This window comes from Platichthys flesus, chromosome 6, assembly GCF_949316205.1.
Source record: "Platichthys flesus chromosome 6, fPlaFle2.1, whole genome shotgun sequence".
Lineage (NCBI taxonomy): Eukaryota > Metazoa > Chordata > Actinopteri > Pleuronectiformes > Pleuronectidae > Platichthys > Platichthys flesus.
In genome coordinates this window covers 22,056,023-22,082,487 of record NC_084950.1, presented here as the reverse complement: position 1 = coordinate 22,082,487, position 26,465 = coordinate 22,056,023, and the positions used below count along the sequence as shown (strand labels likewise).

At 39.2% G+C, this 26,465-nt stretch overlaps 2 protein-coding genes across 3 annotated transcripts in view; one reads left to right on the top strand and one right to left on the bottom strand.

Annotated features, from left to right (window-relative positions):
• Positions 1-13,833, top strand: part of cacna2d4b (calcium channel, voltage-dependent, alpha 2/delta subunit 4b) — a 59,240-nt gene extending 45,407 nt beyond the window's left edge. The window contains exons 29-40 of one of the 2 annotated variants that reach the window (XM_062390386.1): positions 15-29; positions 397-441; positions 536-598; positions 8,901-8,971; positions 9,498-9,573; positions 9,793-9,845; positions 10,473-10,528; positions 10,821-10,841; positions 11,414-11,531; positions 12,419-12,537; positions 12,874-12,953; positions 13,701-13,833. In XM_062390386.1, the coding sequence (XP_062246370.1) occupies positions 15-29; positions 397-441; positions 536-598; positions 8,901-8,971; positions 9,498-9,573; positions 9,793-9,845; positions 10,473-10,528; positions 10,821-10,841; positions 11,414-11,531; positions 12,419-12,537; positions 12,874-12,953; positions 13,701-13,802 (819 nt within the window). In that variant the 3' untranslated portion in view covers positions 13,803-13,833. The remainder of the gene's footprint in view (positions 1-14; positions 30-396; positions 442-535; positions 599-8,900; positions 8,972-9,497; positions 9,574-9,792; positions 9,846-10,472; positions 10,529-10,820; positions 10,842-11,413; positions 11,532-12,418; positions 12,538-12,873; positions 12,954-13,700) is intronic. The other variant, XM_062390387.1, reaches the window with a different exon arrangement.
• Positions 13,834-16,036: 2,203 nt separating this feature from the next.
• Positions 16,037-26,465, bottom strand: part of LOC133955091 (AFG3-like protein 1) — a 13,907-nt gene continuing 3,478 nt past the window's right edge. Inside the window, exons 3-15 of the mRNA XM_062389753.1 lie at positions 25,450-25,599; positions 25,154-25,224; positions 24,827-24,952; positions 24,057-24,327; positions 23,527-23,664; positions 22,914-23,067; positions 22,717-22,824; positions 21,585-21,710; positions 21,120-21,230; positions 20,810-20,925; positions 19,049-19,249; positions 18,759-18,953; positions 16,037-17,986 (exon numbers count right to left, since the gene is read on the bottom strand). Coding sequence (XP_062245737.1) covers positions 17,759-17,986; positions 18,759-18,953; positions 19,049-19,249; positions 20,810-20,925; positions 21,120-21,230; positions 21,585-21,710; positions 22,717-22,824; positions 22,914-23,067; positions 23,527-23,664; positions 24,057-24,327; positions 24,827-24,952; positions 25,154-25,224; positions 25,450-25,599 — 1,995 coding nt within the window. The 3' untranslated portion in view covers positions 16,037-17,758. The remainder of the gene's footprint in view (positions 17,987-18,758; positions 18,954-19,048; positions 19,250-20,809; positions 20,926-21,119; positions 21,231-21,584; positions 21,711-22,716; positions 22,825-22,913; positions 23,068-23,526; positions 23,665-24,056; positions 24,328-24,826; positions 24,953-25,153; positions 25,225-25,449; positions 25,600-26,465) is intronic.

The window sequence follows — 26,465 nt, the reverse complement described above, 5'->3', positions numbered from 1 at the left end:
GTCGTTGTCTCCAGCCCAGCGACACAGACGTAAGTGATTATTGATTACTGAAATCTATTATGCTCGTATGCTCGCAGCCTTGCATGATTCATAGTTCAAAAAAGTCCTTTTCTATTTAAAACTGGCAAGCCACGTTTTGAATTTGTAAGAATTATACAAAAACGGATTGAGTTCATTGCTCCATTAACCTCAGTGACACATACCCTTTGTTTCTCTAAGATGTGGTTTGCTCTTCCACTGCAAAACATACTATTTTGTAACCATGAAATATGTATTTAGTGAGCTGGTAGTTAGTTGAGTTGTATCAGCTTCTGCAGCTTCGATCAGTAATTCAGCTTGTTTGTGAGAATTTTATGCTTCCTCCTCTCCTCACTCCTTCTGTCTTCCTTTTCTCAGTGTACAACCGTTGAAGGTGTGTGTCCACTCAGCTGTGAGAGTGCTGTAAGTACCAACTGTCCCCTGATTTCCACCAAATATTAGTGCTTTTATATTTAACAATGTAAACACATGCTGCTTTCTGTCACTTCCTGTCCAGGACCTGAACTGTTTCCTGGTCGACAATAACGGTTTCATCCTGCTTTCCAAAGAGAGGAACGAGGTGAGATTCAGTAGCTGATCAGGAGAAAATAAAAATCACAGTGTAAAGGATGCTGGGAAATGACCTGGGCTATCTGTGGGGTTCTGATTTTATGATGTTATGGCCAACGCATCACCTTGCTGGCTGATGTTGCATTGATAGGCCACGCCCTGTGATTCCCCCAGATAACCCTGCACTAGCAGCCGCGTAGGCAGAAGGGATTGGTTCAAAATTAATCCACTCAGAGTCGGTAGATTAGTAATAGATTTTTATTTTGATCATGAAGTTCAGTGTCCATGAGGTCAGTGTCAGGATGTGATTTCCCTGCGGCACGGCGGCTCTTTGGATCATTTCACGTGCTCATAAACAACATCTGGAAGACTCACAGGATTTGAGGACATTTACGGTTTTAATCTCTGTGTGTGGAGTGTTAGCAGCGAAATATAGCAGCAGATGCACCTGCCAACCTTATCTGACCGTGGAGCTGAGCCGGCACGGAGTGTGCCGCCAGACCCAGGGCAGAGGAGATCTGTCCAGGCGGAGGTCACACTAGTCTGAAGCTAATTAAAGTCCTAAACTGTTGGATTAAAGCCCCAATGAAACAGATGCTAGAACACCATTTGTATTAGCATAATTTGTCTGGTAAAATTAAGCTGTGAGTGAAGGATGAATCATCAAACAGTTCAAAACTGTTTTAGAGGAAGAGAAAAGACAAAGATTTAGATCTTAGAGTTACACTAAGAGCTCTTGGACACGGCAATTAACAAAAGATAAATGAGCAATTAACACAGAGACCCAGAATTAAGTGTTAGTTTGAGTTACAGATGTGACGTTATGTTTTTTCTCAGTTCAGACGTATCATGAGACACTAAGCTCTTTGTCACAGACAACAAAAAAGACCCAAATGTTTTGTTTTCTTGAGTTCTAACGAGTAGCCTTCCATTTCACAAAGACTTTTTTTAGTCTTCTACGTCAGTGCTTTATCAACTTTATCTGAAATTGAAAAATGGAAATGTTATTTTAGCAAACTGAATTATTTATAGACAAAATTATAATAGAATTTAATGATGTTGAAAAATGTATCCATTCCTATGTTTTCCTTATCTCACAATTATGTTTTATTAGTATCGCACGATTTTACTTATTTACTTTTTTTCAAATTTGTCATCAATTTTCTGTCCTTGGCTAAATTAGTAACAAAAGGAGAGTTGGGTGTGTGTGTAGAGACGTGCAGAGCCTCCCCCTGCTGTCCATCTGACAGCTGCTTGTTAGCTCTGGATTAACTTAGCCTGTTAGGAGCCATATTACTGAGGATTAATCCTGAGCCCACCAGGCTACGATAAATACACACACACACATACGCACACACTCTCAGCTGTGCAGCTGCAACCACTTCATGCCCCACACCTCCTCTTCAGCTCCGACACATTACTTCTATTTCACTTATTTCATCTCTCGCCAGAGCTCCAGCGTGTTGTTTGGTTCGTTACCAAGCGTGGAACCTGTGATATGTGTGTGACCGTGCAGCCCCTGTGTCACAGCCAGATCTGCAGCAGCAACTGGATCTGCTGAGGTCAGATGAGGCTTAGTTCTCTGTAGGGCTGTCAGGGTCAAATGGAGCTCCAGCTGCATGGTTACTATACTGACTGAAGGTTATGTGTAGTTTACGTTCTCTTAATGAAACACTGTGGAAAACTGCATCTCTTATGTAACATTGTGTGGATGTGAGTGGGCTGTAAACAGATAGCTCAAACAGTTTGTTGTGGCTGTAGATCCATTCAGTAAGAACAGTCAGATCATGTTCTTTAGTTTCTAACCGGAAGTTAAAGAGACACAGTGACGTGACGTTTCCTTTGGTCTCTTCTCTTAAATAGGAAGGACTCATTTAAATGAACTGTCATCTTTGCAACTCACTAACTCACAAACAAAACTGCAGTGGGATCAACATGTTGCTCCGTGCATGCTGGATGTCAAATTAGACAACTTGCTTGATTCTGCCCCCCCATCCCCAAGTGGCTGAAAAAAAGGAAACTGGAGTAATCTCTCTGTGAGGATCGACAGAAGGGGGTTGATCAAACTTCCAGCAGCCAACAAACAGATGAATCAACAGTCACTCAACCTCCTTTGGCCTTTAAATGACAAGGTTGACTTTGAGTTTAGATGCTTGAGTGTTTGAGGTGAAAGCTCCACAGAATACTACTGCCCTTCACCCTAGAAAATGGAAGCTATTGTCAAAAGTGCCATTTTATATTAAGTTGCAAATAAGATGTAAAAAAAATAAGTGAGATGCTGAAAATGAGCAGCGAGTCAGGCAGGCTGTTAAGCTGTTAACATGGTAAATGCTCTGTATTTATATTGTGAGTTTGTCAGACGGTTCAATGGTCAGCTGACAGTCAGAAACAGACACTGATACAGACAGTCACACAATGTACACTTTGTGTTTGCTTTTCTTTTCTTCGGAATGAATCCAACTTCCGAGATATATGTTGCATGATCAAAATGAAAAGTATTGGTGTGACACTGGTGGAGAACGGAAAAAAAAGGAATTCAACAAACAGCAGTACAATGTTGTGCTGTAGAGAAACCTTAAACCTCGAATAACTGAGCTCATTTTTTATTATTTTGCATGTCTGCTGCATTCCCAATGGCCTTACTAGGCAGATATTATGATGAAGTGCTGCCTCCATATTTTGCTGAGCGCTGAACTTTTTACAGGAAGCTTGTGGAAACACCCAGCACCCTCCTCTGGAGGTGTGAATGTGTCACTGGCAGGCCGTTGCAGGGCATGGTAAATATTTAATCAGCAGAGGAATTAGGTCAGTGCTGACTTCAAGAAATACGTCCGAGGGAGGAAGTGGCGCGTGCAGGGTGACCAAGCAAAACACAGGGCGGGTTATTGCTGGTGGTGTTGGGCCGTGTGCTGGGGAAGGGTCTGTGTGATCAATGGCCCCTGTCTGTTAAGTTCATCCTCAGAGCAGCCCCACTCAGATGGATGTACACGGTCTGTAGTGGATCTAATACTTCTGTGTAATGTCAGGTTTTTGTCATGTAAACAGTTTTTACCAAGGTAAAACATGTTGGCACTTTTCACACCTTTCTTATAACCTAAGATCTCTGATTTGCAACAGGAAAAGTAAAATAAAACTGATCTCACATTTTTCTTACATCCTCTTGTTTGCATACTACTGCAAAAGCTGTGAATGGCAAATAGCTTCCGGAGCATGCACAGCATCCTATTGTACAAGGGCATCAATCAGAAGAGGAGTACAAAAGAATTTTGTACTCCTCTGGCTTTAGATTTATGATGGAACCCAGTGAGGACATTATGGTACAGTAGTCACATTATCAAGAACAGGACCAAACTGGATGAAGGAGTTTCTGGCCAGTGATGGCTGCTCCATTCCTGTGACAACAATTTCCATTTGTTCTTCATATGTGGGCCGATGTGGCTCAGGAGGTAGAGAGGGTCATCCACCAATCAGACGGTCAGCATGAGTCATGCAGCGAGTATGAATGGTGTGTGACATACAAAGCACCTCAAGTGACCGATAAGACTGGAAGGTGCTTTATGAATACAGAACATTTACCGTTAATGTCTTTGCTCTCAGGGGAAGGGTGGAACGACGGAGGGATGTTCGTGATGAAAAGAAAACCTATGTGTTGTCCCTCGGAACCCTGTTTCTGATGAGACGTAATCAGAAACAATGTGTTTGGTGTAAAAACCATGATGCACTGAGAGAATTATGAATATCTCCTATGAGTAAATGGATGCATTTGGAAAAAACAAATCATCTCCTTTCCTAACCACTATTCCTTAAACCAGATGGGTGTGAACAACACAAGGTCAAGGAAGATGTGAAGGAGAAGCCGTTTGGAGTTAGGTAAGGAGAGCACAGGGCGGAGTAAATCCATTTACACCCGGTGTTGTTGTTCTTTTAAACAACTTTATTTATAACAGAGGTGTGCACAAAATGAACAGTGCTGTAGTCTGTGCCCTGAAAGTTATAATAACATTTCCAGTGAGACACAGAATGGCACTTCCTGAGAAGAGGGGGAAACATTAACCTAATTTACTCACAGGAAATAAATAAACAGGACTCAAATGTTGAAATAACATAATATTTTGAGGGATGAACGTAAAAACTAACTTTAAGTAAGAGGAGAAAAATTATTTATTGTGTACATTCCACAGTTGGGGGATTAAAAATGTTTGTTGTTTATTGTTATTCCTCACTGAACAGATGTGACAGAAGTAATCAGTAGCTCAGACATCATGTGAGGATTCCCTTTAGTTTTGGATCGTGTCAGGAGATTTATATTAGGTGGGTGTGTTCAGGTGCAACTATGAGATTGCATCGCAGCTGCAAAGAATTGTGGGGCGACATTTTCTCCTTTCCTTTTTATAAAGGATGGTCTGATGTTTTCTATGCTAAAGGAAATAAGTTAGGAAGCATTGAAGCTCCTTTCCTTATCCTTCAGAGAATTTAAACAGCTCACATTATGGCGGCCGCTGAAATACTTCTATTGGAACACAGCCAAGGATTTTGTATAATTCAATTCAATTGAATTTGATTTGCAAAGCACCAAATCACACCGCACACTGTAAAGTACACAGTGAGGTCAAGACCGTAAGATTTTTTAGAGAAACCCAACAGTTCACCAGCAAGCATGACAATGACCCAGAGCATACAGTTTGTCCAAATCAATCAAGTTTTATGCTTGAATTGTAAAGGTTTTATGCATAAGGTCAAATCAAAGACGGCAAAGTTCTTTGTTTATTTTTTTTAACAGGGATGTGTAGACTTTTCATATCAACTGTAGTCAGTTCTGAAATTAAGAATTGATAGTTTAATGTTTTTAATGGTTTTGTATTTATATAGCGCCTTTCTAGTCTTGATGACCACTCAAAGCACTTTACAGAACAGTTTTACATTCACACATTCACACAGTGCATCTAACCGCAGCACTTAGTTATTCTATGGGGGGGCCATTCAGAGTTCAGCATCTTGCCCAAGGACACTTTGGCATGCAGATGGGTCAGACTGGGAATCGAACTGCCGACCTTCAGGTTGGAGGACGACCACTCTACCCCTCAGGTGGTGTGTGCTCCATGGGACTGTAACGTGCACCACTGGACAAAAACCTAAGAGACCTGTTTAATTACTAGGCATTTTAAGCAATTAAGTATATAGTGGCCATTTAGGGTATCTTTACTCAGCTTTTACTCAAAATACTCAAATGCATACTTCTTAATGAATGCAAAGAAATGTACATCTCAGTTATCATATATCGATTTGTTTGTGGCCACCATGTCAACATCCAAATCGCTGAGCTGTCAATTTATCTCAGAATGAATATTTGAACCGGTTTTTGATGTAATGATTTGATGTTGTCCTGCAAGCTGTATGTTCAGGCTGTTAGTTGAGTCAGTAAACCAGTTCTGATGGCAGTCTCGTACAGACTCCTCATAATTGAGCCTGCTCCTGTGCCATATGTCTGCGTAGCTCCTGGCAGGCGTTTGACAAGGGGGTGAAGTATCAGCACAAGCAGCATCTGACTGCTAACACTCAGCAACCTGTGAGTCCTCTGAGGCTGCTGGGAAAATCCAGTCCAGAGAGAGATAGTGTGGGCAGAGGGCAGCTTGCAAACACGAACAAAGCTGCTTAGGCAAAACACTTAGGGAGGGACACACACAGACACAGACACACACACGCACACACACACACACACACACACACACACACACACACACACACACACACACACTTCATATTTTATTCCTGCTGCTACCTCACCAAATCAGACTTTTTATTTGTTTCCCTTAAAACAAAATAGTAATCTTTAAAACTCGTACATCCTGTCTTTTGTCTAAGCAGTAGACTGGAGGAGGCTTTCAATGGACAAATGTCCTCAATAAATGTAATGAAGTGCAGTGAGGATAATTTTATTTAGGGTTTAAGATGGCACTCTTTAAGGATTTGAATGTTTGTTGGCAGTACTCTTATATTTGTAAGAGCTACTTGTAATATGAAATTTAATTTATTTGCTTTGATTTGAGAATCTAAGATAACAGCTGGTAAATGAATTGAAGCTGAAGTGCAACAGCATCAGGGAAGCACAGCCAAAATAGTATTGGTCAGAAAAATATATAATGATAAAATATTCAGTAAGATGTACGTCATCAAGCAGAAAGAGAGAAGACAGCAGCTTTCTGAGTACTGAGCTGTCAGGATTGTTTTACCTAAATATATTGTTTACATGTTTGGGAAACATGCTAAAAGGGAGGAAAGAGCATTGATACCAATTTCTCAATGCGTATTGACACAATTCGCAGTTAGCATGAGACAGTTAACCTGGCTCTCCCCACAGTTCATAAACCAACCAACCAACACTTCTAAAGTTAGTTGTTTAACACACTTTATGTCATTGTTTGATCTGTGACCAAACAGAAAAATATAATAGGCCCTAGGGGAGAGCGGGCTAATGTGAAACATTTTTTTCATTTTTCCCCTCTAGGCGAGTTCAAATTATACATCAGTAAAATGTACTCATTTCCCATTAATTCAGGATGTTTTCTAGCAATGGAAATAATCCGAATGTCTTCAGGACAAAGGGCAGTGAAAATATGATACCTACTTTTTCCACTGTAAAACTACCATAACAACACATGTTGTAATCCCGACAGCTAGATTGACAACCACTAATATCGGACTAGTAACATAATCATGGGGATTTGTCAATTAAGCACATTTATGATTATTATGATTCATGTGATCTCTTGCACACCCTAGCTTACCTGCACATTGTTTATCTGTCCAATTGGCAGGGACAGGGATATTGTTTTTCTCTGCATATTCAAATGCCAGTTTCACTTAACTGGACCAAGGCCATGGAACTGGTCAGCTAGTTGTTTCAAGTGTTTGTCAAGCTCCTCCTCCATCTCATCTGTGAATATTCTCTTTACCTCAGCTACTGCACCCCAGGCTACAGATTTTACTTTCCCTTTCTCTTTTTTCTTTATGAATCTTTTGAGGGTTGTCTTGTCAATATTTCTAAGTTCCAGCTTTTCTTAAGGACTTCTTTCCTTGCATGACCACAGCGGCTGCACTCTCCATCTCTGCGAGGGGTGTTTGGCCCCAGGTTGTCTTCCTGGTTCTGGTGTATAGTTTCTTGGCATGATGGCTTTTCTACAATGTTTATGATATTAAAAATAAAACATATGTAATGTAATATTACACAAAAAAATGTTTATTACCTAAACTTAACTTGTGCTTCATGTCTCACTTTACCCCACAGCATTTGACTCACTTTACCCCACAGCCAACATTCTAGAAATACAACATCTCTTAGCAAATCAGGCTAATCTTCAGCTAGCATCAATCACATGGTTTTAAATGTTGGAAGTTCACCAGCTTGTCTGATATACGTTTTTCTACCTGATTCAATTTGTTTGGACACAGTTGATTAAGTTCAAAGCAAGATAATTTATTTACATGCAAAAAACACATCTTTGTGAAAAAACATAATTACCACAGCACCAGCACCAACTTCTCCTTCATGGCAAGGGGGGGATGGGAGGGGTTTAAAAAAATATTGGTCACATGACCACAAATGTGTTCTGTTGCCTAAATAAAGGGGGTGTCTCACATTACCTCGCTCTCCCCTAAAATGGCACTGTATGATACTCCACAGGAAATGGAGTATTTATGAAACTCAAATAATCTACATCATTAAAACTGTGTGGCAGCGTTTGATCCAATTTGACTGACAGTGACTGAACAGTCTGACCACAGACTATAATCATCCGATCATCAGATCCTGATTCAGGTGTTGGATATAGAGGCTTAATGTAAGATCCCATTGCTCAGATTCATAAACTAACTCAAAGAAAGTATAGACTTTAAGGCCTTTAATTCCACAGCTCCTGTGTTGACTGAAAATTAATTAATAAAAAAAATTAAAAAAATAGAAACGTCAGTCTTATTGCTTGGTTTGAGCCAATAAATCATTTCGCTAAAATATTAATTGTGAATTAATGTTAAACGCAACAGATGAGAAATGAAATAGCATTATCAATCAACCATTTGCTCATTGGTTTTGGAATAGAAGTCATAACACTCTCTTTAGTTGTCCAGGCATAAAATGTCCAACTAATGTCATAACACACTGGTTTAACACATTCAACACATTATTCAATTATTAGCGTTGATTGTAATATCAACTGAAAAAATGATGATGCACAAATAACTGTGTCTTTGTGGATGAATGTTGATTGAACTGGAAAGAACAAATCTCAACTGTACCTCCTTGTTGTCGTTTCCAGGTCGGTCGCTTCTTTGGCGAGGTGGACGGGTCTGTCATGGCGTCACTCATCAAGATGGGCATGTTTCAAAAGTATGACTGATTGCTGCTTTGATCTCTTTTTAGTTCAGCATGCGGTTTTCTTCACAAATACAGCTGACACATACATTCAAGCAATGCATCTGTGTGCAGCACTTTTGCTAGCATACATCACAATCACATTCTCGGCACAGCCATTTTAATACCTTTCAAAATAACAAGGAGAGGGATCCCTCACATGGGACACCTTCTGAGGTTTCATTTCTTGTCCCCTGTTAACATTTTTTTTTTTGTAGTTTTTCCTTAAAGTTGTTGAGAGTTAAGAACAGAGGATGTCACACCTTGTTAGGCCCTAATAGAAACAGTCCTAATAGTGATTTGTAAATATGGGCTATACAAAAGAAATTCGATTGATTGATCGACATTACACACAGACAACTACACAAATATAAATGTCATCTACACTCACTGTTCAGTAATGATTGTTTGTTTTGTTAAGAGAGTGATGAATGACTGTGTTTGAACTCCTGAGCTGTTCCTTGCTCACATGTTACTGAGTTGAATGTTTCCATGTTTGCAGAGTGTCATTGTTTGACTACCAGGCGATGTGTAGAAGCACTCATCATCACGCCAGCAGCGCCCGACCTCTGCTCAGCGTGAGTCGCACCACTGCACTAAAATATACTATATTTATTATATATAGTTTATGGGTCTTGATCATAAATGCATCAGTCAAGTAAATGTTCAGTTTTGTCCATTTAACATAAGCAACATGTGTCATGACAGAAATAGGCAGTGAGAGTGTTGATTTTCCATTAATTAAAGACAAACAACTCAGTTCTTTAATTCCCTTCATGTTTCTCTTCATCTTGCAGCCATTTTACTGCATTGCGGCATTGATAAAGTGGCTCTTCTCCAACACACTGATGTAAGTGATGAGGATTTTTTACTTCTATCACTGAAATTGACAGGAGCTGTGGTAAAGAGGCTGATGTGGATCCAGGAGGTGACAGGGACGTGAGGCACTCCTGCAACTGTGAATTCAGATATTAACGTACACACAAATTAGACTTCATTTCACAATTATGGCTAGTTTATATACTTGAACAGTTGCGAACATTTCAAGTGAAGATGAAAATCAATCATTCTCTCAAGGTTATAAAGGGAATAAATAAAAGTTGAATCGATTACTCTTCACTCTGCTCTGGAAGCCATTTGTCTGTTTGAAATAAACTCCCAAAGTTCCCAAATATATTAAATCCATTAAAATTAACATACATAAAGACAGAGCTGCAGGTAGTTTCTCCGGATCAGCAGGATGTGAAATGTGTCCAATGGGAATATTCTATATTAAAGAGCACTCAGTGTGCAGAATTAAACTTTTCCTTTTTTGAAAATATGTTAAAATCTTTCCAATACCACTTGTATTAAACTTTGTATGAAATAAGGTGACAGAAATGAGCGTCTGCTTATTCGATGAGAAAATAAACATATTTGGTATTTTGGATATGATTTTCAAAATGATCTGTAATGAGGTGTTTGTGTCTCCTGCAAGGTTTCTGCTGGACTTTAATCTCTGTGGTCTCTGGCACTCCGATTACTTTGTCGACGGTAAGATGCTCAGATGATCAAATCAAGTAAAATGACTCGTTCATCAATGTTCGGCTGCTTGTTGACGAGAACTGATAAAGTCAAAAAAGATGTTAAATAAAATATATGTGAAACTGAAAAGTGCCAGAGCAGCTGATGGTGTGTTTTTTCCACAATTTATATATAATTTACAAACATCTGTCTCCAATACGGCGGTCTCATCTTCATCCTCACCATCTTCATCATCATGATCTTCATCACCACCTCGGTGTGTTCCCTGTGTCTGCTCTGTGAACCATCTTCATCCCCTCAGCCAAGGCTGGTTATCACACAAGTAAGTTCATCATGTCTGTATGTGAGTATGTCTCTGTCAGGTTTAGCTGTCTCTGGGATTAGATTTGGACTTAACTCGGGATATCCTGTCCCATGAAGCTGGTTCACTGTTAACCTAGGAAAATCACCATGGTAACAGATGCTGTGGGGTCTTCCAGGATCAGATTACAAATATCCTGTTAACACGTTGACTGAGTCGTCATTCCTACAGGATGCTGACATGGAAAAGAAAGTTTACAATAAAGTGTTTTGAAACAGCAGAAAAAGAGAGTGAGTTTACCTCCGTAGAGCTAGTTAAGGCAGCCACCTCGAATCATATGATATATTTAATTCTCCACAATCCTTTATGGTACACACCCTCCCATTTTGGCTGTCTGTTTAAGCTGCAAAGATTTCGCAGAAAGAGAGAAATGGGAAATTTTTGTGTTAACCTGCTACAAAACACAAACTAACAGATCAAAAGTTATTAAATTCACCCGTTTTCCCAGTATTATAGGTCTTTGCTTTTAATATTATATATATATATATATAAATATAATAATATTCAAATTTGTGTGTGTGTGTTTGTTTCAGCTCACAAGCAGAGGAAGGTGGAGGCGCAGCAGCCCTGTGACACTGAGTATCCTGGTTTCATGTACGACTCATCTATCAGAGAAGCCAACAGCCTCATCAAGTGTGGACGCTGCCAGAAGTACGAAACACACACACACAAACAAACACACAGACACACCCACACACACACAGAGAGACCCTCCCACACACACACAAACACACACACACTGACCTTAACTAAACAAATGAAATCCTCTTCCTCTATTTATTAAAAGGAATATCATCCGTCAGTTTATTTCATATAATAGCCAAACCTTACTGTCATTTTGACTAATTATCTTTTTAAGGTCTGTTGTTATTTCTCTGTAATTTTCAAGGTCTCGACCTTAATAGGATGTTACATTGAATTGAATTGACCTGAATTAAATGTGTCCCTAATATCAGCTTACTTTTTATTTTGTATTCATTTGTTTTTTGTTGCCATGTACTTTGTGCAGCACTTTGTAACCTTGTTACGATAAGTGCTATACATAAAAAGATATTATTATTATATATTTATTATATTACCTATATATTATTGTTACAGTGAAGTTAACAAGCTTGTTAATTGGACTTATGTAGACCAAATCAATTACATTTTCAGCTCAATTTTATTTGTATAGCTCCAAATCACAACATATATTATCTCCAAGCACTTTTCAAGTTGGAGTAAATATTAAATCAACCGCTCTGTGTATTCACTGGCTGTTAATGGCTAAGCGTTGATGGTTGTAATGTGAGTTATTTGTTGTTTAGTAAAGGTTCAGTGTGTCAAATCTAGTGACATCTAGTGGTGACGTTTCATGTTGCAGCTGAACACCCCCTCACCTCATCCTCCCGTTACGAACATGAGAGACAACCTATGGTAGCATTCAGTTGTCTGAAAAACTCAAAAGGGGTTTAGTTTGTCCAGTTTGGGCTACTTTCACCTACATCTTACACGCGTGTGATGACTGACTGATGGGATGTAACTTGTTTGTGTTTCAGGATGTTCGTGGTGCAGCAGATCCCTGACAGTAATCTGGTTCTGGTTGTGACTCAGGCCGACTGTGACTGTTCCCGTCAGTATGGAGCGATCCTGCTGGAACCCAAGGAGATCAAATATATCCTTCATTCACTGACAAACCGCAACAACACCTCCCCCTGCTGGACATGCTGTAGGGAGGACACGGCTGTGACCTGGTTAATTGGACATTGTGGTGCTGATGGTGTCGGTGAGATAGAAACTCGTGTAAAGAGCGAGTGATGCATTCAAATACCCCCAGTGCAACCCAGAGGGATAAGTGTCCATATTTCAACTAGTCAGATCAATCAGTTAGGAGCCAGTCCGTCTATTCATTTGTTTCTTCTCATTCGTGCTGGTTATCTTTGGGCTTGGTTTATGTTCCTAGGATTCCACCTTCATGAGCAGTTTTCAGTTTTCCCTAACTCCAGTGAACATAATGCCACGGTGAAATGCAACAGGATGAAATCCCAGAAGGTCCGGCGGCGTCCAGAGTCGTGTCACTCCTACCACCCGAAGGTGAGCGCTGCTGACGCTTAGGTGAACACAGGGACGATTTAAAATACGGCCTCTGATACTGACCACACTGACTTGTGTGTGACTTTTTTAGATTCATGACTATACAAATATTTAATAAATACAAAAATACTATCAAACAAATAAGAAACTTAACATGGTAACAGTTTTTTTTAATTGATAACTATAGTTTATCTGTTAATGTATTGGTTAATAACTACAATTCTTCCAGTGTTGTATACACAAATAATGAAAAACACTGTACTGTAGCTAAACACAGAGGAAATTAGAAATTATAAATCTTTACAATGACATGATCTCAACAATAACAAATACCATCTCTGCTGCTTACAGCAACATTATAGTGTGTTATTAATGTGTGTTCAATTAAATGATCCTATAATGTTACAATAAAAGTTATGGTGAATTCCTTGAAAGATCAGTTCACCTCTCACTTGTTAACGTGCCTTTTACTAAGCTGTTGATGTGGCTAATGAAAATAAACATTCCTCTAATATTCCTGTTGCCCTCAGCTGTGTGTACTGTGTTTAGCGGGAATCTGGTTGGTTTGTGTACAATGCACAGAGCTCACTTTAAACAGGCAAAGGAAAACAAATAATTTATTAAGTCATCCTTTCATTGCATTAATCCTAAACAGGTAACACTTGAACTAATAAAAAGTGAATGCAGTTGATAAAATGCTGATATGTTGTACATTAATCAGAAACGTATCATCTGTTACTTCAACAGGAGAACGCTAAGGAATGTGGCGGAGCGTCGGCCATCTCCCTGTCCTCTTCTCTTCTCTCTGCCTCTGCGCTCGTCTCATTGGTCCTCCATCACTGGACGTAAACCAGGACTAACCCACCAATCAGGATGCTCACAGGGGAGCCGGAGCGAGGATGTACCATAATAAAACACTGACTAAATAGCCAAGGGAAGTTTTTTTTTAATTCTTGCCACAAGAGACAATGGAATATCACAGATGCCCCCCCCCCCCCCCCATACACACACACACAAACACACTGCACAGACATGCTGCAGTTCAATCTGCAGTGGCAATAACGGGCTATGAGATTATTCTTTGTTTAAATGGACTCATTTGTCAGATTGGAGTAAGTCAAACCGAAGAAGGAGCTGAGCTGCGAGGCGGCTCTGAGCTGCGTGAGAATCAGGAGTCATCACTCTGCTGACACAAGATATGGTATAGATATAGTCATTTCATAAAGTCATCTGAAAACTCTCCAGGAATCTCTGATTTGGTGATTTTCAGGTGAACGATTTAATAATATATTGTCTGGTTTAAAAAAGAAAGGCTCATTTGGTATAGGTTTGATATTATTGGATGTTTTTTGTATATGTCAGAATTGTTTTTACAAAAAAAGCAGTGAAAGCAAGAACTTTTAATGTGTTTCAACATTTGAATAAACGTCAGTGGTATGCAACCAATTCCTGTGTAAACACTACATATATGTCCCAGATGTATTAAACATGTTTTCACTGCATTCAACTAGAGACGTCAGTTGACCTGTTATTTAAAACAGATCTATTGTAGTTAACCTACACAGCACATTAACCATAACTCAGGTATGAGAGAAAATACCTTATCTAAAGCCGCTGGAGCCTTGAAGTGAAACCATCAGATGTTGGATGTCTCCTATAAGTCTAATGGCTTTTACTTCTGGATTCTTAATACATTTTTCATTTTTTGCTTCTACCTGTTGGTATGTTTGTTTTTCTTTAAAAGCACCAAGTGGATGAAAATGTCAAAAAAATTTGAAATCTGATCATACAAGATCAATAAAATATGTTCCTAGTTGTTTTGTCACAGTGAAGATGACCTTCGACCTTTTGGAGATTAAATGTCATAATTTTACCCTTTAAGACATTTATCAAAAAAATTGCCATAATCTGCAAAGTAATGCTCTTATATTATACTCACAGTGTGTTAAATAGAATGCTACAGCAGTAAATTATGAAAAAGTCACATTATGAGCCACACAAACATCAGTTTATTCAGTTAAAAAGTTAAATTCTTTTAAATTATTGTAATTTTCCATTTTAAAGTGTTGTATGTTATAAATTAATAGGTTATAAAAGGTTTTCATCATATAAAGCGGGCTTCTCTAAAAATAATTAAGGTCTTGAACTTCTTATGTTATGATTTGCCTCTGAAATTGGACAGAACAGAATATATTTTTATGACAATCGAATCTTAATTTTGCCATGGACATTTGTGTGAAGCACTTTGTCACCTCATTTAGATAAGTGCCTTACAAATTAAGTTATTCTTATTACTCAAAAATGTAAAGAATGCTTCATATCTCCATTTTGCAGAATACGTGCGTAGGAGAGAGATGAGTAGATAAAAAACTATTAAAGCTCCCGCAGTGTCCAACTTGTTCATGTTATAATGGGTCACAGGCTTCTTATGGTAATCAACACTAGAAAAGTATAATAATGATGTCATAGAAAGTCATGAAAGATCTCATAGATGAGTTGTAACTAAAATTATCACACTACGATTGTATGCTTTACCAGCCAGGGCAGTTTCTATTTATATGTTTATACATAACTTTGTTCCAGATTAATATAAACGTCACTTTAACCTTTACCTTTGGCCACTGAAAATGAATCCCTTTATATTTGAGTCCAAGTGACAACTGATCAAAAGTACAAGAAATTCACTCGAGCAGTCTCTGATATATTCAACTGACCAAAATACACATTCAGTGAATTGAGCCAGATGTAATGAAATTCCCTACGGCCAGAGAACGAAAACATAAAAAGTGGAAAAAGTGCCAAGGTTAAATATAACAAAGGAATTTATTTCAAAGAGTCATTTTGTTTTGACTAAGTTCACAGTTTCTCTACTTATCTCAGCTCTCTAACACTGTTCATGCACGAGAGGGTGTGACTGATTCAGACTCTTGGAATCTTGATTAGTCATTTAAACCATTTCACATAAAACTAGACTAAGAAGCTGTTTAATGTCAGCATTTTCACCTGTCAGTCACAACCTCCTGGAGATAAACAGTGAGTTCACCCCCTGCTGGACAGGTGTAGCAATGACAGAGGACGATACATTCAGGAGAAAAAAAATCCCCCATGGTAACTTTTATTGATAACACTTATGCCATGGGCCTTAATCTCACTAAGTTCTACTTCAGCCGAATATTTCCTCCACTTCCCAGAATGCCTATTGATAAAAGGCCTGCAACACAGATTTGAACAGTTAACGCAAAACTTTGTGTAATTTCATCCCATGTGTAAAGGAAAGGCCTCAACAAGTCTGTTAAAAATTTAATTTTAACGCCTCAAATTTAGTTAAACATCATGGAAATATTGGTCATGTGGATTTGTCCTCCTGTAATATTCTTCAGATGAAACCAAGTGGCTGCATTTTGATCCAATCAAGTCAAAAATGTGCAATACGTCTTTTAATTTTGATTACTTTAGATCACAAAATGAGGATGTTTTTACATATAACAGGTGATAACTCAGTTTTACATTTCTGTACACACTTGGGAGAAACTCCTAAGTAATAAAAGGCTTTAGTTACCAAATGCAGTGTTTAGAATTTCTTCTAGAGAACAGAGGCAGACAACAGGCTGAGAAGAGAAGTGTAATTGGTTATACTCTTCAAGTTAAACGTTGTAAAAACACACAAATACGGCAAGCCTTTGACTCTAATAGAGAAATCCATGTTGAAGATGCAGCAGTCACACTGCCTGACGATGTGAGAAACAGATTTTGGGATCAATGTTTTCGGGGGTGTTTTGTTTCAACAGCAAATGTTCCGGCAGAAATTCGTTGACTAGCACTGAAAATGAAAGCTGTTATTCAATGGGCTGATGTGATGTAGCCGCTTCCTGTCGAGGTATTATCACAACGAATTTATACAAACATTTACACATCATTTTACAGCATTGAGGTGTTTCTGTAGAAAATACATCCAAACTGACCTGAACCCTGAAACATATCAGTGATAGGAGTTAACACAGGAAAACATCCGCACCAACTTTGAAATGTTGCAAATACAACGGCAGGAAACAAAAGAATAAATAAAAACGTCAAATCAACTCGCAAGATATTGTGACCTGTAGAAAAGTTTTGAAATTAGCTGCAGAAAGGTTGAACTTGAGCTCCTCTCATTACAAGGAAGGCAGACAGTCAAAGAGCAGAACTGCCTTGATGAAATAAATAAAAAGATATAATCAGTCTGTTATCACGCTGTAAATATGAATCATTTAAAGTCAATTCAGGGAGATTCAAATCTGATGGAGGTTGGTCTCATGTTTGACGGGTGTGTTGAGGCATTCTGGAGCAAATCCATGTCCAATAATGAAAGATGTAATTTTCTTTTGTTTGCCTTGTTCCTTCATATTTATTAGGAAAAACAAATTACTGTTGAGGGGATACACTGGATGAAGCTGTGAACCTTCTGCCATCAGTGATAAGAGTTTTTTTTATTTGGAGGGTTTGAATCATTTAAGGTTCAGTGTGTAAGATTTCAGTGAAAGGAGTCTGTTGGAAAAATTATATGTAAAATAATACTGTGTTTTCATTATTGTGTAATCATCTAAATTGTACTGGTTATATTTTTCTTTACCTTTGAATGAGTCGCTTATATTTAAATACTTTATATTAACATTGGGAAGGGGTCCTATCTACTAGATGTCACTAAATTCTACACACTGAACCTTTAAACGTACTAATTTTGTGAAATAATCATCTCGCAGGCTCTGTAAAAGTAAATCCACACCGAGTTGAGTTTTTGCAGCTGGGATGAAAAATGACTTCCTTCTCTACGCGATCTGCTGTTTCTCCTGAGCCGGGCTTGTCTCTTCGGCATTCCCTCCTTTGTCCTGGTTCCAGTCTCGGAGGCCCTCAGGCAAGCTTGTGTCCTCCTCAAAGCTCCCAGTCCCCTCCACAAACTCCTCGTATGTTGATTTCTCTTCAAATGGCCGCTCGCCCAGCAGCTCCAACATGTCCCCCTTGTCCAGAACCTCTTTCTCCAGGAGCCGCTGGCCCACCTGATGACAAAGATCAGGATAGAATCTTGAATTGTACGTTTTTTTGTGCCAACAAAATGATTATAATAATGTCATTAGATACGCACTTTTCAACACAAGTAACAAACTGCTTTACAACAATTTGAAAGTCGCAATCAGAATTAAAAAAAGAAAAGAAATTACATAAAAGATACAAATAATAAGAGCAATAGACATCACGTGATAAAAGCTTTTTTATAAAAATGTTTCTTAAGAAGTAAAATAAAACGGGTAAGCTAATTGATCTTTTCCGGCAGACTTTTACAAAGTGTAGGGGCCCTGACGGCATCGGTTATGTCTCCTTTTGATTTCAGCCTAAATTTCAGAATGGTTAACAGAATCCTATCAGAGACTCTCAGACAGCATCCTGGATGAAGGGAAGAAACAAGTTCTGAAATATACAGAGGGGCCAGTCCATGCCCGGCTTTTAAGTGTACAGTCATAGATGAAGAGGGTGATAAATAGTTCTTATATATATTTTTGCTAAATAACTGTTAGACATGAAGTGAGTGCAGAGCCTGACCATTACCGAAGATTTAAACCTTTTGTTAAGTTTAAATATTAATATTGTCGATGCTGAAGCTCTTGTACGTTTTTGTGTATTAAAATGTATTGTCTCCTTATTTTTTGCCTGGAGTGCATAGTGGCTGTTTGGATCTGGAAAGATTTTTATTGAATATAAATTATGCAAATCCCACCACTCTTATAGTCCTACAACACTCCAGTATTAGCCGGTGATGTATCAGAGACTCACCATCTCTACCAGGTCCTTCTTTTCCAGAATGAGCTGCATCGTGCGCTCGTAAGCTCGATCCACCAGCTCTCTGACCTCCTGGTCGATCAGCTCGGCTGTTGCCTCACTGTACGGCTTCTCCAGGACCATCTCACCCTGCCGGGGCAGATCGAATGACACCTGCCCCACCTTATCGCTCATCCCGAACTGCACCACCTGAGGAAAACAAGACGTCATAGAATCAAAAAAACTGTTCCACTGAATCAGGAGCCCAACAGGCCCAGCAGGCCTTGCAGGTGTGTGCCAGTTACCTGAGCATAGGCAGACTGTGTGATTTTCTTCAGGTCATCCTGAGCACCGGTGGTGATCCGGCCGAAGAACACCTGCTCAGCCACGCGGCCTCCCAGCATCATGCACATCCTGTCAAAGAGCTGCTCTCTGCTGTACAGGTACTGCTCCCTGGGCAGGTACTGAGCGTAACCCAGACCCTTCCCCCGCGGAATAATCGACACCTTGACAAAAACAGAAGCATTTGAGTGGAACATTTGACCCAATGAACATAAAGGGCCCATTCTAAGCTAAAGCTAAAGTGCTCATTTATTTTTAGCACATTTGATATATGAATTGCTCCTGATACTTGTTGCAGCTATTGTTATAAAATTGACTATAAACTTATTTCCACCATTCTCTCAAAATCTGTTACGGTTTGATTCCAACTATATCAATAAGGTGTCATTCTGGTTTGCTTCAGGCAATTAATCTGATGATTCTTTTCTGGATGGATTGAAACATTTTTTGTTTATAAATTGTCAAAGAATTGTAAAATAAATATATATTTTTAAAGCCATTATAGCCTGTGTCGGTGTCTTTGAAAGTCTGGTTTTGGCTCAACTGTTATAACTGTTATCAAACATGTTTAGCCTGATGTTAGACAAAGAACTGCATTAAAGCTAGGGTTGGTAATCCTGAAAACTAGCAAGAGCAGGCTACACTGCAGGCTGCAAATATGCAACTGATACTCCCCACCCCCTCCCAACTCAACAAAGCTATTATTGCTTGTGTTTATTACTTTTTTCCTTTTATTTATCTATTATGTATTGATGGCTATCAGAACGTCAACAGAGTTCGTAAGAATGCCGACGGCCAGTGGCAGACTGCCCATCAGGAACAGCGGGACATTTCCCGCTGGCCTAATGTTTTTTTAGGGCCTTGAAACGTTTGGTGGCTGTTATTACGTTGGCGGGTGTTGCAGACGTCATTGAAAAGATGTCAGAGAGTTACTGCGTCGCCTTCTTGTAAACTAGTCTGGTAACTGTTACATCAACAAATAGGGTTAGCCTTTGCTTGAAAAGGGTGGGCGGGAAAATTGTAAAATTCCCAGCCTGAATTATTATCCATGTCCACCCATGAGAATAGCAATATTTTTTTAATTACTGAAAAAATTAGGCGATTAATTAGGTATTGATTAACACAATCGTTTCAACTCTGCCTGGGTTTAAAAACAGCCAACAACAAGGTAACTATGCTGCTAATTTGTTGGTTTGTTTGTTGTTATTTTTTTACTATCCTGTTTCTTTTGACTCAAATTGCACATGTATACAACTGAAACTGAAACTTTTTACTTGTAAAAATTTAGTGAAAAACCTAATAATCTTTAGTGAGTGTTTTCATGAACATTTACTCATTCTTTACTATTAAAATAAGATTTTATCCAGACATTTGGATTTTATAATTGCAAAATGGAAATATTCAGCTTGACCCAAGCTCAGCTTTGTTTAAGCAGTTTATCACTACAAGAATCACTGTATTAGATACACCCACCTAAAACAGACATGGTGATTTAACTTTGATTATTCTGAGAACATTAGTACTAATGTACTAGTATTTTGTCTGTAACACAATACAATTCAACAGCAGCACAAGCTACATTCTCCAGAATTATTCCTCAGAGTTTGAAAACCCACTGGACCTTATACTGCAGGACTCTTGTGTTAGCCTGCAGTGCTTTTAGCTTTTCATAACAACTTATGTGTAGGTATGTGTAGGTGTGTGTTGGTATTGGTAAACTCTACCTTCAGCAGTGGGTCGGCGTGTTGCAGGAACCAGCCCACGATGGCATGGCCGGCCTCGTGATATGCCACAGTCTTCTTCTCTGCGGGCTGTAGGACCTGAGTCTTCTTTTCCAGACCTGAGGACAAACCCAAACATCCCGGACTGAGACTCAGAGAAACATCAACTCTAATTTATCTACAATATCTACTGATGTTAGAGCTGTAATGTCTGCTGGTGAACACTGTGCAATATGAAAGGAATGAAAATTACAAAATATAATGTTCAAATTTAAGCTAAATCAGATTTATCAATTTGTCACATGACACTGACCTCCAATGACTCGGTCGATGGCCTGTTCAAAGTGTTTGCCGTTGACGGATGGGCTCAGGTATCTGGCGGCAATCAGAGCCGCTTCATTGCAGACATTAGCGATGTCAGCTCCTGATTGATTCACAGGGAGAAATATATCCATCAAGACACATCTTATACAAAAGTCACAGTGCTGTTTTCTCATCACCAGTTTAACTGATTCATCTAGTTTCCTTAAAACTGTACACGTCAATTTACAATTTAGTATTAAATGTAAATTGACATGTTGACGTGCTTATTGAAATAAAAATAATCCATTTTAATTTTTTGCTCTTTGCTTCCATCTGTTTATCTGTCTGCACCTTGGAAATAAAAATTCAATGTAATGAAATAATTTCCATTTATATAACATGTATTTAGACTGATAACTCTCATACAAAAACTTTGAACGATGGAAACATAAAATTGTTGTGAACTGTTACAGACCAGTGAATCCTGGTGTTGCAGCAGCCATCTTCCTGGCAAGATGGTTTTTGTCCATCGTTGGGTCCAGTTTGATTGGTTGAAGATGAACTTTAAAGATGGACGCCCTCCCCTTGATGTCTGGAGGACCTGAGACAGGAGACGTTCATGTAACAGAAGAGAAAAGCCTCAGTCTCAGACAAACACTCACCAACCTTATACATTTAGCTTGGTGTACCTGCGTGGCTCTTCCATTATGAATGTGCGTATGAATGGCTGATTGTAGTGTAAAGTGTCTTTACTGGTTGTAAGGACTTAAAAAGCACGATATAAATGTAGTCCATTCATGTTTCAGCTGAAAGGAAACAAGCTGAAGAATTAAAAAGGAAGCACTCTGATACTGTTGGCATTTGCTGCCTGAGATCACATTAACCTGCATTTGATCAAATAAAGGAAAATTGTTGTGCCTCTGCACCAGCAACAGCTGAAGCCAATATGTACTTGTGTTATCTGTCCATTTCTCATAAACAAATCATCTCAGGAATGCTTAAACTGAACTGATGACTAGAGATGTAAATAAAGGTCAAGTTACATGGTTGTTAACTGCATCTTGAAAAGTTGGTGTAGGCAAATAGCCCAAAGGCAGTTACACAAGTGGTAAAACAAGTTTGTCATTGTGTAACAAGTAACAAACTCATCATTCCAAAAGCATTTTAATGATTTACTAGGAGGAATTTTTTATTCCTTGAAATCAGTTTATAAAATTTGTTTCAAGAAAATATCTGATCGTAGAAGGAGTACATTTATGAAGCATTCTTCGGTGTCTGTTGATCACTCAAAGCGCTGGTGATGTGATACACTTCATGATATAGGAGTTACAATATATTGTGATACTGTCAGTAAGGCGCTGTAGTGCTAATTTATTTCATCTAATTTTAGGAAACCAAGTGATTCAAGGTTAACTATTAATTAAAGGAGAATCACATTAGCACAAAATCAAACATTAAAGATATTCAAAAGCATTGTTATTTTCTTATATTGTTTGAGACGCCAAGAAGTTAAGACAAACCAAAAACAGTCAAGTGACGTCAGCGGCTTAGTCAAGAAGCATTTTTCAAGTCTGTTCAGGATGTGTATTTGTCAATGCCTACTGTACCTATGTAGATCTGTCTGTCGAAGCGCCCCGGCCTCATCAGAGCAGGATCCAGGATGTCAGGTCTGTTGGTTCCAGCCAGGACCACTACATTAGTAGATGTGTTGAAACCTGCAAGTACATGAGATTCACATTTGAATGACCTCATCAAACTTCTAAGTTGAAATCAGGAATCAGACCCATGTTATGATTCAGCCTACCGTCCATCTCCACCAGCAGCTGGTTCAGAGTGTTCTCCTGTTCACTCTGACCACCAAAGTTCCCTCCTCCTCTCTTTCTGCCAACAGCATCGATCTCATCGATGAAGAGGATGCAGGGGGCGTTCTTCCTCGCCATGGCAAACATGTCCCTCACCTTCAGTAGAGAAAATTTGTGATGAACTGCTTTTATAGTATTGCTCTAGTCTTATCAACCAGATTCACCCATTCAACCCGCACAACTATATCTATCAAACACAAGTCACACTCTGCGGGCACAGTCAACAGGAGCAATTTGGGGTTTCACTAACTTGTCCGAGGACACTTCAGCATGTAGGCTGGAGGAGCCAGAGATCAAACCACCGACCTTCTAATTAGAAGATGACCCTCTCTGATTCCAGAGCCACACATGTTTAACGATGGGATTCTCTTAATGTTAAAACATTTCAGGTGTTGTAGACATGCTGTCAAATTCATTTTGAAGCAGCAGGAATATGGGCAAATTTTTCCATCTATCCATCCATAACACCTTAAGCAGGAAATTATAAAAGAAAACAAAAGAAACTAGACTACACATTCACCACAGTCGTCTGGAGCAGTGATTTCCTTCACTCACCCTGGCAGGACCAACGCCCACAAACATCTCCAGGAACTCAGAGCCGTTGACAGTGATGAAGGGAACGTTGGCTTCTCCAGCTGTGGCTTTGGCCAGCAGAGTCTTCCCCGTCCCTGGAGGACCAGATAAGACAGCCCCCTGGGATAACACACACAACAAGTTATTCAGAATGGAGTTTCAGTGCTCTGGACATTGAACTGCACAAACTAATTTATAACTAAGCCATGCTTTCACTCCACAGTTCTGTCCACCACATGAACAATCTTTTCTTGATATACACCACAGACTTAGATAACCCTAACCCACCATACAATCTAAACATGAAAAGGAGAGCCCTTTTGTTTTCTTCAGTATCTATCTCCAGTTTTCCCCAGGTTGCACAAATGGCAGAGGTTGAACAACTCGCATTAACTTTAGAACCTCTATCTGGCAATACAAAATAAGACTTATTACATGAGGAGGCAAAGAAGGTGAAAAGCTAGAGTGAGAGAAACTGAGCTTAAACAAGAGTGAACCTCAGACAGGCATACCTTGGGGATCTTGGCTCCAAGGTCCAGGTACTGCTGTGGGTTTTTCAGGAAGTTGACAAACTCCAGGATCTCCAGTTTGGCCTCCTCGCAGCCGGCCACATCCTTAAACTTCACGTCAATGCTGTCCTTCATCATTTTGGCTGTTGACTCACTCATGCTGAAGGGCCCGCCCCTCCCGCCACCAGGGCCTCCTCCCATTGGTCCTCGTCGCAGAGTGAACAACAGGAAACCAATCAGCAACAGGGTGGGGAGCATGCTCATCATAAAAGAGCTGCGAGGAACAGAGAAGAATAGTTATTATTAGGGTGGTTGAATGCAGATTGTTGCCAAGATGGAGATCAGTATCCACAACACCTGTGAATGTCTGTGTCAGTCCATTATGGTGAAGTAAAAAAAATACAAAATTATCAAAACAATTTGGTGGGGCACATGTTATTGGCTGCAGGCCGCCAGTTGCTAATCACAGCTGCAATTTATCTGAGGAGGTATGAGGAAGTTCAACTTCCACAGACTGCCCATTCAGGCCCCACTCCCACAAAGGGAAAAGTGAAGGTGCAATTCTCTAAATGAATGGTATAGTGATACAAAACAGTATAAAAATTTAAATATTTCATTGGAACCATGACATGAAAAGACGACTTTTCCAACATCTAAAGTGTTTCAATGTGTTTCTCTCAAAAAAAGATTTTGGGAAATGGAGGGGCGGGGGGAGGGCATCCTACAGTACAATCAGACCAATACCGTTAACAGGGTTTGTATGTTGAACTCACCCATCGCTCTCAGTGCTGTAGACTACAGTGGCTCGGTGGGACGGCTCCAGGCCGAGCTCCGCGTGCGCCACCTCAAGATTCCTCTCAAACGTGTCAACGCTGCCGATGTTGAACCAAACGTAGCTCTGCACAGATGGTTTCATTTTACTTTTTGATGTCACATAGTTCATGTAATGTTTTTTTACGGCACAATAACATGTAGCATCATCCAATATCTTTTGAAGGCATTCATAAATGTACCAAATATAATTTTGGGGGAGTTAAATTCACATCTCTTGTTCAATGTCAGATTTCATTTCAACGTCCATTTAGTTTTTTTTCTCACCCGCATCAGCATCAGCTCCAGGCACCAGGATGACTCTGACATACTGTTTGTTGATGACCTCTAAGCGGTCCACCTGGACATAAAAAAAAATAATTTATAAATCAGTTTTCATTTTTTTATTTTTTATGAGAAACTATGTATTTGCTTCTGAGAAATCAAGTCTTTAGCTGAAGATTTGTAGTAAATAGGAGACCATTAACATCAGAGCTCAAAGGTGATTTTGACCTGGATTCTAAATCCTGCCTGGCCTGAAGAGAATGATTGAGTACATCACAGTATAATTGTTCCTGCTCCTCACCAGGCCTCTTTCAAGGAATCGATGGACAAAATCCTTCCAGCTGATCTCCCTGCCGCTGTCTCTGAAGAAGAAGTAGAGTAGAGCTGAACTGACACCGGCCGCGGTGAGCGCCATGTACCGGAAATCCTTTTCATCCCACGGGAAGTCACCCTAAAGAGACAGGTGTGAATGTAAGTGTTACAAACAGGTTACAAGTTTCATTCGAGCGGCCCGTCCATTGTTAAGACATACTTTTATCTGAAAGTGTTCCTTGATCTTACCGAGTTCTAATTTCCCTACTGCTCTTTCCACATACAATATTGAGTTCTAGGCAATTGTTTTTCCTCTGTTCCATTTTAAAACTGTTGATTTTATGACTGGCCTGTTTTAATTTGCTGCCATTGTAAAGCCATTAGAAAATTACTCAATCATAGGTTTATTACAATTAGAAGGAAACTTGATGTCATCACAGCTGTCATTTTAGATTCCACTTGCATATTGAAAAGTTAAGTCTGGAGTGAGTTGAATTACTGAATGTTTAGGGTTTGTTTCACCTGAGCTAGGCATGTCTCTTCCGACTACACCTTGGTTAAGAAGACGATGCCTAATAACCACTGTCAACTCTTGTGTTAAAAAAAATGGCAATCAAAAAAAAAAATGTCTAACATAAATAAATATATATATATATATATATATATATTTTTTTTTTTTTTTAAATAAAAAAAGGTTGCCCTTATATATGGAGCTTATATGTAGCACATGTAGTTTGCCATTTTTTGAAGACTAATTATACTTACATGATTTTTGCTGTTCTAGGTTTATATCCTCATGGTTGAGTGCACTTATTGTAAGTTGCTTTGGATAAAGCGTCAGCCAATTGATATGTTATGTAATGTAATGCATGTGTCTTGAGCAGCAGGTCACTGGTTAGACGTCTGGCCAGCGAATGTTTTCTTTTTGACTGACAACCTGAACTGTTGTTTTCACTGACAAATATATACATTAAATGTGATGGGATTTTGGCTTCACAAACCTTC